Below are 12303 nucleotides of genomic sequence, written 5' to 3' on the forward strand. Positions count from 1 at the left end.
GAACTTCCCTCAATACAACCTACCAAATACCAAAAGTAAATATATATTTTTGAAATATCCATCACTGCCATAATATAAAAAGTTGATATTTATTGTAAATTTCTGAAATCCTTCATAAGCAAACCATTATTTGATTAAACAAACAGTGGAAATTTTTGTTGGGAAATATAGTTTTTATACATTAGTATCAGAGAAATTCACATAACTGTATTCAAACAAAAGATCAATTTAGGTTATTTTCAGATCATGACTACATAACTTACGTTTAAAATCCCACTGGTTCCCTCTGAATTGATATACTTCAGTGGTAAGCTCTCTAGTTCTGCTAAAAAATAATCATAGAAAACCAAACAAAAGCCAAACAATGAAGTTATATTTTGATACGGACTACAGCTATTTTTGTATTGATCTGAAAACTTAATAAATAAATACACTGTTAGAGATTAGCACTGTACAAGCTGTTAGCTATCAATGTGAACCCTCCCTGCTTTTCTCTGGTTGCCCAGCATCATTTTCGTTTCCTCTCATTTATAAGTGGGTAAAGGTAAAAAAATGCCAAGTACAAAGAGAAGTGATTTTTTGCATAGTATTTTTTTATTACCAGTTTCTAATGTTTTTTCTCATGAGTAGCTATTAGTACAACAGTGTGTTTCTTTTTCTATTTCCAGGTAAAGCTTCAAGGAAACAGTAAGAACATCTCCTATTCAGTACTACTTTATTTGAAAAAGGCTTAAGTAAACACTAATTAAAATATTTGGGATCTTAGTTGCGTCAAACACTTCTCTAACTGAAGTCCTTAAAATAAAAAGATTTTCTTTTAATTTTTTTATTTACCTAGGATTCTAAGACACACAAGAAACCAAGAAGTTATATCTTTCCTTCAAATTATACACTACACACATATTTAAAATACTGAAAATTAAATAAAATAATTAGAAGTTTCATTAAATACATGACTACTTGTAATAGATTTAGGAATTGAAAGCATTACTAGAACACAAAAAAATTGCTAAAATAAAATTCTAGATTTTTTAAAAACAATAAAGTCTGTTACTTATCTAAAAGACAATGATATATTTACTTCTTTCTTAACTATTCAAATGGTTGTATTTGCAGAGAATTTTTAGGGCAGTGACACTATTCGGTGTGAAATTAGAGTGGTGGATACATGTCATTTGTGTATTTGTCAAACTCATAGAATGTACAACATAAAGAGTGAACCCTAATATAAACTATAGACTTTGGGTGATGATATGTCAATGAAGGTTCAGTTATTTTAACAAATATACCACTACAGTGCAAGGTGTTGATAGCAAGGAAAGCTATGTAAATATGGGGGTAGAGGGTATATGAGAATTCTCTGTACCTTCCTCTCAATTTTGCTGTGAATTTAAAACTGCTCTAAAAAATAAAGTCGATTTTTTTAAATTGTTTTAAATGACTGCCATCTGTCTCAAAGACTCAAAACACCTCCACTCAAGGTGATTTCTCTTGAAAGTCCATGAGTACTCACCAATATGCCATTTTTCACAAATCTAAAAAAAAAAATTTCAAAATGCAGAGTGTCAGAGAGTACCTGTCAACACCTCCAGTATACCATAACTCTAGAAGCAGAAGCAAAGGGTGTGTCAACTATGCATGTTTGGTAGCTTGAGGAGGTGGTACTCAGGAAAAGGGGAATTAGTGTTTATTGGGGAAATCTTAATTGATGCTGGGAAAGATTGAAGGCAGAAGGAGAAGGGGACGACAGAGGATGAGATGGCTGCATGGCATCACTGACTCAATGGACATGAGTTTGGGTAAACTCCAGAAGTTGGTGATGGACAGGGAGGCCTGGCATGCTGCAGTCCAAGGGGTCACAAAGAGTTGAACATGACTGAGCGACTGATCTGAACTGAACTGAACTGAATGAGATACACAGAACAAGAATCAGACAAAAAAAAAAGGGCATGCTTAAGTTACAGCAAAGTATACCTCTGACTTAAAATATCACTATTTATCTGTTGGCATGTGTGGGACAAGGTAAGAGAGAAAAAAATGGAAGACGAATCACTTAGACAAAATTAATCTAAATTAATTAATCAAATTAATCTAATTAATCAAAATTAATCTAATTAATCACTTAGGTTAGCAAAAATAAAGTCATATTTTCCAAGATCAGGAATGGTGTTACTGATTTCTCCAAATGACTGTGTTTTTCTGATCACAGTTTGTCTGACCAACTAAACTGAAATTATCCCTACATACTGAGTTGTAGTGAGTACCGGAGAAAAACTATAACAGAAAATATGTATTTGCTACATAATGTTATCATGTATGGTCAGTTTTAAATCATAGGAAAATATTCTACTGTTGTGGATTATAGAACAAGTAATTTATATTTAAAAAACTAAAAACAAGTGATTATCATAAAATACTGAATTTGTTATTTAAGATCAATTAATTCTGTTAATTAGGATGGGCTATATATGATAACCTTACAGAAAAATGTGTGTACACTGAATTTCCAATTAAACTTCAACCTTCTGGTGTTTTCATTTATTCTATTCTTGCCAAAATGTAGTTTTCTATGTCTGAGATTTCTTAGAGATAAATAGCTTATAAAGTGGCAATGTGACAACTTATGGGTAAATAATAATAAACATAGGCCACAAACTTTCCCCAAATAAGAAGAGTTGAAGTGGTTCAATTCATTTTTGCTTTCTGAGGGAAAATATGTAGCAAGGAGTTATAACAGTAGAGTTAAGATATAATCAATAATGACTAGCACTGAAACAGTGGCAGTCTTCTATATGTCCACTTGTACTAACAGAGACTTGATATACTGGATTTTTAATATCTATGTAAAGCTTTAAAATACTCATAACCATTATACAGCAGTTAACTATCTATGACTGATATTCCTACTGACTTTATAATTTATTTAGTTGCCCTACTGTCTAAAACATTTCCTTTACTTTGGGTATCTGATATAATTTATCCCATTTTTTACCAAGTTTAATTTTCTATTAGATCCATTATATTACTATAATGAGGCCTCCATAAATAAATGTACTGATTTGTCTCTTTAAATTGGTAGCAAATTAAAATCATAAGTCCTTGAAAAGAATGTCAAGTTTGTCACCAAATTAATGTGCGGCATCTTCAAGATGGATTTAATTTGTGCCACTTAACAACAACCTTTTCTGGATGTGCAACTGTCTCTTTCCACTGGCTCACTGCTTCAGTGTTATTACTGTCTTCACTTATCCAAATCTGTAAAGGAATAGTACAGTTATTTAACTTAACACAATAATGGTAACTGAGTTCATACAACTGATTACTCTCATTAATGAAAAACAATTGGAAGTTTGGGTTACCTATTTTCAACTAAACATATTTCCATTTTTCCAAAAGTTTGTCTCTTTGAAACTTAAATTTTAAAACACTTAACCTAGTCACTGAAGACTATTTTATATCACTCAATTCAATTTAAAAATTCAATGTGAGATATAGAATCATTTCCTCCAAAAAAGTTTTTAGTATCCTTTCTTAGGCAATTAACCTAGAAGCTCAACTTAAGACTGATCCCAACCACTTAAAAACATTTTTGTAAATACTAATTGAAACTAATTATAATTTAAATTGATTGGTATGTGCTAAGTCGCTTCAGTTGTATCCAACTCTTTGCGACCCTATGGATTGTAGCCCACCAGGCTCTTCTGTCCATGGTATTCTCCAGGCAAGAACACTGGAGTGGGTTGCCAGGCCCTTCTCCAGGGGATCTTCCTGACCCAGAGATTGAACCTGCATCTCTGACATCTCCTGCACTGGCAGGCAGTTTCTTCACCACTAGCGCCACCTGGGAAGCTGCAAATTGACCGGTAAGGAATGTGTATTTTAAGTACCTTTATATTAAAGAAAACTGTAATTTTAATTGAAAGCTAATAAATCTAATCTAAATGAAATAATTCTTGATCCATAACTTTCAATAAACCTATCACTTACATAACTTTAGATAACATATGTGAGTGAACTTGGGAAAACTGTAAAGCATTATGCAAATATAAGTTATCACATTATATGTTATGTATCATGGAGGCAAGGTGAACAAGGAAACAAACTTGAATTCTCAACTCAGCTATAGCACTAACAAATGATGTTACTTTGGAGTTAACTTATTTGAAACTCGGTTTCTAATTCTTTTAAGTAAATAAATTGAAGCAAGTCACTTCAAAAGGTTTGTTTTTCAAACTTTTCTCTTTTAATTTCTTGGTCTGAAGAACTTTCCTTCAAATAAAATCATATAAAGAATTCCAGTATATAAAACATAACAGGAACGTGCTTTGGCTAATAGATGAGTGGGAGATCTTGTTTCCACATGTGGCTACCTGACCAGGGTGGCTCCCTGAGGCTCCCAGAGGCTCCCAGAGGAGCCAGAGGGAACAGATAACAGGAACCTTTCCAGAGTTATTCTTAACTACAATCTCAACTGAGAAAATGGAATCACCAAAAACATTATTCTGAAAATTATTTGTCAGGTAAATCTCCTATTCCTTTCATACATGGTAGTTGAGACTTAATGATACAGAAAAACTTTACAGGCCCCATGACTCTGAAAAGTATGCTAGTTATACTAATTCTTGAGTTCAAACTCTTCCAAATAAGAATAAATGAAGAACAACAAAAATGTAATATTTTTTACAAACATTTTAGGTAGAATATATGAAGTCAGTTAATATCAATCTTTGAAAATTCACATATAATTTGAAGATTCATGTAAAGTGCTAATAACATCTTGCTGTCAAACAGAAGCTTTTAAAACTAAAAATACAGATTTTGGAATTTAAATGTGAGTCAAACAATTGTAATTAAGATAAAAAATAATATACAGCTAATACAATGTACCCAATAAGAGAAAAAAAGAACTACAAAAGGAAACAACTTCCATAGGATTGGCAAGTAAATAAGTGTTATGCAGTCTTATAAAAATTGCTAAGAATTTTAAAATAGGTTAATCCAGATAACAATATTGACTAAATAATATCGCAACCACTGTTAAGTGATTGCTAATTGGCTAACAGATGAGTGGGAGATCTTGTTTCCACATGTGGCTACCTGACCCGGGTGGCTCCCTGAGGCTCCCAGAGGAGCCAGAGGGAACAGATAACATATTATGTTATTATGTATATTATTTTTTATCTTAATTACAATTGTTTGACTCACATTTAAATTCTAGTGGTCAATCTTTTCTAGGAATTCGGATTTACGACAATGGAGCTAATAGCATACAAACATTAAAATGAACATAACACAATAAAGCAAGCCTTAAGAAATCTGATTCAAATACTTAAGAGCATCCTCTTTCACGAGGAAAGTATTGAAAAACTCAGGGAAAAAAACTCATTTTAAAAATCCTGGTTGCTCAGAAATTAAAACTATTTTTATATTAAAGCCAAAAGTCTGACAATATTTGATTTTTGCAGTAAATTTTTTTCCTGCAAACTTTTTTTACAGTAAATTTTTTTTGAGTTTTCCATTGAATTTAACTTTTGATTTCACTCTATTCAGCCTCAGTTTTAACCTGTATTCCCTTTGTTAACCAACTGTTTAAATGCTACAAAAGTGCAAGGAAAGAATATGAGATAAAACTGCCTACTAACCTGTCCCACAAAGTGTCTTCTTCCTACAGAGCTTCGACTATAAAGCTTAATGAGAAAAATAATTTCTTTTTCACTCTGTATAAGTGGAAAAATCATAGTCTCTCCCCACTTTACTCTTCCATTGGAGGCCTTCAGTAAGCGTGTCTTCTTTTTATAAATCAACTCTCCCGAGCTAAACATTGCCACTTTCACAAAAAAACCTAAAGAATAAGAAATTTTGATAAATAAAATTTTAAATGTCACAAAGAGATATAATTCATATATTATTATATTTGTCATAAAATAAGTACTTTTAAAGATCTGATGAGTTACTGCCATAAGAGAAAACTTCTCTAGTAAACTTTACAGTTACTATTGTAATTTACAAATAACTATTGTCACCTAAGTGAATCTAATCTTCCTCTACTGCCATTAAAGACTGGAATTGAAGGCATAAATAACAATCAGAAGTAAAGGAGTACATACTGAAAAGGATTATACAAAAGAGAAGTGCCAGCTCCTTGGAAAGCTACAGGAATTATTTCACCAATTTATATAAGTAAAATTATTTGCTTGAGACTTCAGAAGTTAAACACCTGCCCACTAGAGAAAATCTATTCTTTAAGTAAATGTGAGATGTAGAGCTTCCAGTAATGGTAAAATAGCTTATACAAACTAACCTCTCATAGATGATGATTATAAACCGGGGAAAATATTAAAAACAATTGTTCAGACCAGAAACAGAAAGAAACTAGAGGGGTATCACCTCTTAAAAGATGGGAAGCACACTAAGTAAAATTCGGGTTTATACAGCGTTCACCCGAGCCTGCCCCCCAATCTGACATACAGTGCTTACAGCTCAAGCAGAAAGTGCAGTCTGACTAATTTGAGAAGTGATGGTACAGAGATGGGGCTGCCAGATAACAAGAAAGTGAAGAGTTTCCAGAAAGGAGGCAGTCACAAAGTGAGAACTGAGGCTGACCAATATTTATAAAATGGAAATCACTGATAATCCCGATTACCATTAGCCGTTTTGATTAAAAGAAGACACATGTTAATGTAATAAACTGCACTGTTTTTTCCTTGTTTCCTAGACTTAACCTTATACGGTCCTGGTAATTTAACTTATCCTTTTAATGCCAAGTTGGACTTTACTTATTTTTTATGATTTTTTCCATTTACCTACATAAATAATGGTAGTCTATAGCTATTTTTTGTGTATGCTATCCTTTGTGTTTTGATATCAAGAATATGCTAACCTCATAAACCATCTTTTTCCATCTGTTTTTCATGCTGTGGAACAGCTCATATAGAAGAGGAATTATATGTTCCTTGAAAGTTTAGTAGAATCTGCCAATAAAATCATCTTGGACTCTGCTTTTGTTAGAGGCAGTTCTTTAACTGCTTTTACATGGTTACAGTATTGTTCTATTCAGATTCTTCCCTCTTCTGGAGTGAATTCCAACATTCTTTTTCTTAGAAAATCATTTATTTTATATAGCTATTCAAATGAACTGGTATCATTATAAATAGTGTTATCTTATTTTTGAATCTCTTATGAATTTAAAATTATATCCTCTTCCTTGTTCATGTTTTCTTTTATTTTTTGCTTGATCCAGCCTTCTATAGGTTTGTCTATTCTAATATTCTTTCCAAAAGAAAAATCTTCTGGTTTTATTAATTTTGTGGGGTTTTTGTTGTCTCCATATTTATTGACTCCAACTTTAGCTTTAATTTCTATTTCTACCTTCCTCTGTGTTTGCTGTTGTTTTCCTAGTTTCTTGAATTGTGCTCAATTGTATTAATTTTCAATCTTTGTAGTTACAGTGGACATCATTGCTTCTGCCTACCTCCAGATATTGTCTTTTCTTCTCGTAGGAAAAAGGAACACTTTTACCCCCACTCTTAGCCCTTTAGGTAGGAATGACCTCAAACCTCCCACTCTAGGAGCAGCCATGTGAACCAGGGCTAGAGAATCAAAATATCAGAAACTCTGAATATACTCAAAGGTACAAGGTGAGAAAGTGTTTTAAGGTTTGTGTTTTTTCAAGATTTTCAAGGTGTGAGTTAGTTTTTTAAAATTAAGTTTTGAGTTAGCAGAGTATCCAAAAAAGGGCATAGACCTAGAGAGAGGATATACCATCTAGGCTGGTGAAACATATCTGACAGTCCTCTGGACACTCAACCTATATTAACTAATGAGATAAATAAAGAATAGCATCAAATGCAAGAAGGTCACAATTGGATAAGAATCAAGAGAGGAGTGGGTTAACACAATGGCTAAAATTTGAAATTCAATAAAGTAATTTTAAGTTGAAAGGTAAGTATATAAGATAAATAATAAAAATAACTAAGATTATAATCTTCACTGTAAGAAATATAGAAAAAATCTATCTGTTATAAATATTTTCTGAAGATTTCACTTTAAACCACTTTGACATACTTACTCAAAGTTAGGGGTGTTGATGAACTTGGAAGGTACTGTGCCTCAAGAATTTGTAACTGAATTCTGCTATTCACTGCTTGAAAACAAGTCCCTAGTTCAAGTTCTGCATGGCAAACCTGCATATTAAAAAAGCGTTATTTGGTAATTAAGAATAAAGTTTGGGGATATTTCAAAATTCAAAAACAAAGAGCTAAGGCTAGACATTCCCAGGTGGCGCTAGTGGTAAAGAATTTGCCTGTCAATCTAGTTCAATCCCTGGGTTGGAAGATCCCCTGGAGGAAGGGAAGGCAACCCACTCCAGTATTCTTGCCTGGAGAATCCCTTGGATAGGGGAGCCTGGCAGGCTATAGTCCATAAGGTCCCAAAGAGTTAGATACGACTGAAATGACTCAGCATACACACATGCTCTTTACTGTCATACAAAGCTAAGTGTTAAAGTGAAAGTGAAAGTGAAGTCACTCAGTCATGTCCGACTCTTTGTGACCCCATGGACTGCAGCCTACCAGGCTCCTCCCACCATGGGATTCTCCAGGCAAGAGTACTGGAATGGGTTGCCATTTCCTTCTCCAGGGGATCTTCCCGACCCAGGGATCGAACCCGGGTCTCCTGCATTCCAGGCAGATGCTTTCTCTGAGCCACCAGGGAAGTGTTAAAAGAGAATGCTAAATGTCATGGAGTCTGTCAGTATAAAGTACTTACTGACTTTCATAAATTCTGATAATGTAAATTTCACATATATACTGAACCTTCAAAATCAGGGAAACCAAAGACATGCAAATTAAAAAAAAATTAAATTCCTAAGCAGTTTAAGTAGAGAAAATATCAGAGAAATAAACACCACAAGAGCACATTTTCAAAAGACTTAAACGTAGTCATTGGAATAATCTTTTCAAATGACTGAAATATAATATGATATATGAATATATGAAATATGATAAAAATGTTATATATGAAATGCATCATTAGTTTTTCCAGTTGTAGAAATCAGAGGTAGTGCTACGAAAATCAGAAGACAAAGGATTACTACAATGAACAGATCTGTTGATTAAAAGTTGAATTACTATGCTAAATGGAAGTAAACTGATGACGAAAATTGGCAAGAAGGAAGCTAGTGAAAGCGATGAGCCAGTAAATAATAAGGAAAAGGTCAAATAAAATCTGAGGCAAACAAAATGAAGGAAATTTAGAAAGGGGGAGAAGCTAAAATGTGCTCTTCAGTATTGCTGACTAAGAGCAGAAGAAAGTGCATAATCTGCCTTACACAAGTGAACTTATTTACATGGATTCCAGGGTGCATGGAGTAAAAAATAGAAGAAACAAAGTCAGCCAACCCAAAAACATAACTGTTCACATGTTGAAAAGAGTAAATATAAGATTAAAGAAAGAACATAATGTTAACAGATGTCACTAGGGTCAGCATAGATAAAACACAAAAGTCTTGGCTAGTGTTGATTCCAACAAAATTACAGAATAGCTGACTGATACTTCATCAAGCGGTTTATATTTGATAATTACCCAATATTCCCCAGTAACTAACACTTGGATCAGAAAAAAAAGAACCTTTTTATGTACATGCTACTGACTGAATCTTGGATAGTTTCTAAACGTGATATTCTGTAATGGTCAAAATGGCCAAAATTGCTCATGCCTTAAGAAATCAGAAGATACAAAGTGAATCACTTAAAAGTTTAAAGTCAACTGTTGAGGTCACTCCTTCTTGAAAAATCTAAAATGATGATAAAAGTTGTCTATTTGGCAACAATTGCTGGATTCTAATAAATAAAAGCAAATTGCTTTTGCTTTTAATAAGAATGAGGTTAAAGCATCTGCCTCCAATGCGGGAGACCCGGGTTCGATCCCTGGGTCGGGAAGATCTCCTGGAGAAGGAAATGGTAAACCACTCCAGTATTCTTGCCTGGAGAATCCCATGGACGGAGAAGCCTGGTAGGCTACAGTCCATGGGGTCGCAGAGAGTCGGACACGACTGAGCGACTTCACCTTCACCTTCAAGAATGGATTAATCTTTTTAGGTGGACTAATTCAGTAGCCATAAATAAAATACCTTTGCTGATTAAAAGAACAAATGCTGCCTTCCATTTAAAAGTTATTTATTGTTTACAAAACACAAAGGAAAGCAGGATAACATTTTTTCATTCATTTTTTTCATTATGGTTTGTACCCTTAATAATAACAGATGAAAATACTGAAAGATGGCAAAACTTCTCTTAGAGTTACACACTGGTAGAGTTCATTCTCACAAAACAGAGCAGCATTCAGCAGTGGGTTTACCATTTCTTCCTTACCAAGATTATTTCACAAATTCAATTTATACTCCAAGATATTAATTCAGATCATGAAAAACTATTCAAAGTGGTTTTAAACCTCACAATAACCAAAAACTTAAATTTCTAATCAATTAGTAACTATATATTAAAAGCATTTTTAATGATCTCCATTCCTGAATAATGTATCATTTTTTAAAAGAAAAGAAAATCTTTTTTGTCCTTCCTGGAATGACTGTTGAAAGTGAAAAATTCAGCATAATTAGAGAAATCCCTTATCTGGTGATTTTTGAGAATATCTTCTTAAGGGGACAATACAGTGTTGATGAAAGATATTTTCACATATTGAGGTATATAGGCAAGTCATTCTAGTTTATATATGAATTAACTTGACTTCTATACTGATTAAAATAGCCCATTTGTGGCCTATCAAGTATACATTGTATATCTGCTTTAATTATTAAAGCAAAGGGTACACTGATCACAAGTAAAGAATAGCCATGTTAAAAATAAAGATTAAATGCCTCCTTTCCTGGGACACCACTGCTGGTCCTCTTCAATGATAAAAACTCCCTTCCCAGGAGCCAAGGCTATACTGACTTACTGTGTACATGCTCTCTTTTTTTTTTTTTTTCAAACCCTGAAGGAATGTATCCCTGACTTGTTTGACATTCTATATTCTGATAAGATGTTAAAACAGTGCTGAAAACCATGCTTCTCCTGAGCAATTCCTCAGTTATCTAAGAGGCTGTCTTCCAGGCTATAGTCCTCAGTTTGGCTCAAATAACACTCATTTCTACCACAGACTGTTTATTGATTTTTTTCTCATCAATGTGGTAAAATTAAGAGAGCTGGCTCTGGAATCAGAATGCCTCTGTTCAAATCCTTATTTCCCAACAAAAGGCTATATAAACTCAGGCAAATGCTTCAAGGTTTTGGTCTCCACAATAGGGGTAACAAGAGCAGCAAGCTCATTAAGTTCATTGTGAGCATTAAATCACTTACGACCAAGTTAGTCGTATGCGAAGTTTCTTCAAATGTCAGATATTAAATATTTCTTCAGGGAAACCTTGTCTCTTGCACACTATTCAACACAGAAATTTGAGCTGTCAACTGTTTGTTAAGGTCAAAAGTTCCGTGGTGAAGAAATTAATAGCTCTATATGGAAGTTCTGCTGTTCATGATGTCACTGTGAAGGACGGATAGGTAAGTGTGTCTCTTTCAATGTCACAATTAGAATATTAATTTTCCTCTTCAACACATGAAACAAAACATTATTCTTGCTTCTAATCAATAATATGAACAGTAATATAAATTCACTGATCCAAGATAGCCCAAAAACCCTTTCTTCAAGCCATCTATCTTTGTATCCCTAGCACAAGGCATACAAAATGTTTATAAAAGATCTCTGATTTGCAAAATGTCATAGTAGAAACTGTGCTATAATCATTCATTCTGATTCTCCAAGGCAGATTCAGATTATAATGTCTCAATTCCCCAGAAAATACATTTGCTGAGTTATCTTCTGATATACTCTACCTGCCTTTAAAGGTTTAATCTATCGATTATCCATTTAAATAGTAATATGTGCCTTCTGTAAAATATGGTTGCAAATTATTGTCTACTAATCTAGTTAAGTGACAAACTCCTGTCACAGTTACAAAACAAATTTGCTATACTTTAGCAGAAAATAGTAATCTAATTTAGCATGCTTTCATTCATGATTTATTCTTTCCTATCAACCTACATACAAATGTTCAATGCCAAGAATATGACAGGCCCTTACTAAGGGTATGGTAAAATACGAAGAAAAAAGATGGAAGCTCAGATCTTATTTTCTTTTTAAAATAGTGACTTAAATAATTCTGAAAGTGAAGTGAAAGCTGCTCAGTCGTGTCCGACTCTTTGCAACCCCATGGACTATACAGTCCACGGAATTCTCCAGGCCAGAATA

General features: G+C 33.4%; 1 protein-coding gene across 2 annotated transcripts in view; it reads right to left on the bottom strand.

Annotated features, from left to right (window-relative positions):
• Nucleotides 1-572: 572 nt before the first annotated feature.
• Nucleotides 573-12303, bottom strand: part of TC2N (tandem C2 domains, nuclear) — a 45594-nt gene continuing 33863 nt past the window's right edge. For both annotated transcript variants that reach the window (XM_069559602.1, XM_069559603.1), the window contains exons 10-12: nt 8069-8183; nt 5643-5842; nt 573-3255 (exon numbers count right to left, since the gene is read on the bottom strand). In XM_069559602.1, coding sequence (XP_069415703.1) covers nt 3145-3255; nt 5643-5842; nt 8069-8183 — 426 coding nt within the window. In that variant the 3' untranslated portion in view covers nt 573-3144. The remainder of the gene's footprint in view (nt 3256-5642; nt 5843-8068; nt 8184-12303) is intronic.

This window comes from Ovis canadensis, chromosome 18 (assembly GCF_042477335.2).
Source record: "Ovis canadensis isolate MfBH-ARS-UI-01 breed Bighorn chromosome 18, ARS-UI_OviCan_v2, whole genome shotgun sequence".
Classification (NCBI taxonomy): Eukaryota; Metazoa; Chordata; class Mammalia; order Artiodactyla; family Bovidae; genus Ovis; species Ovis canadensis.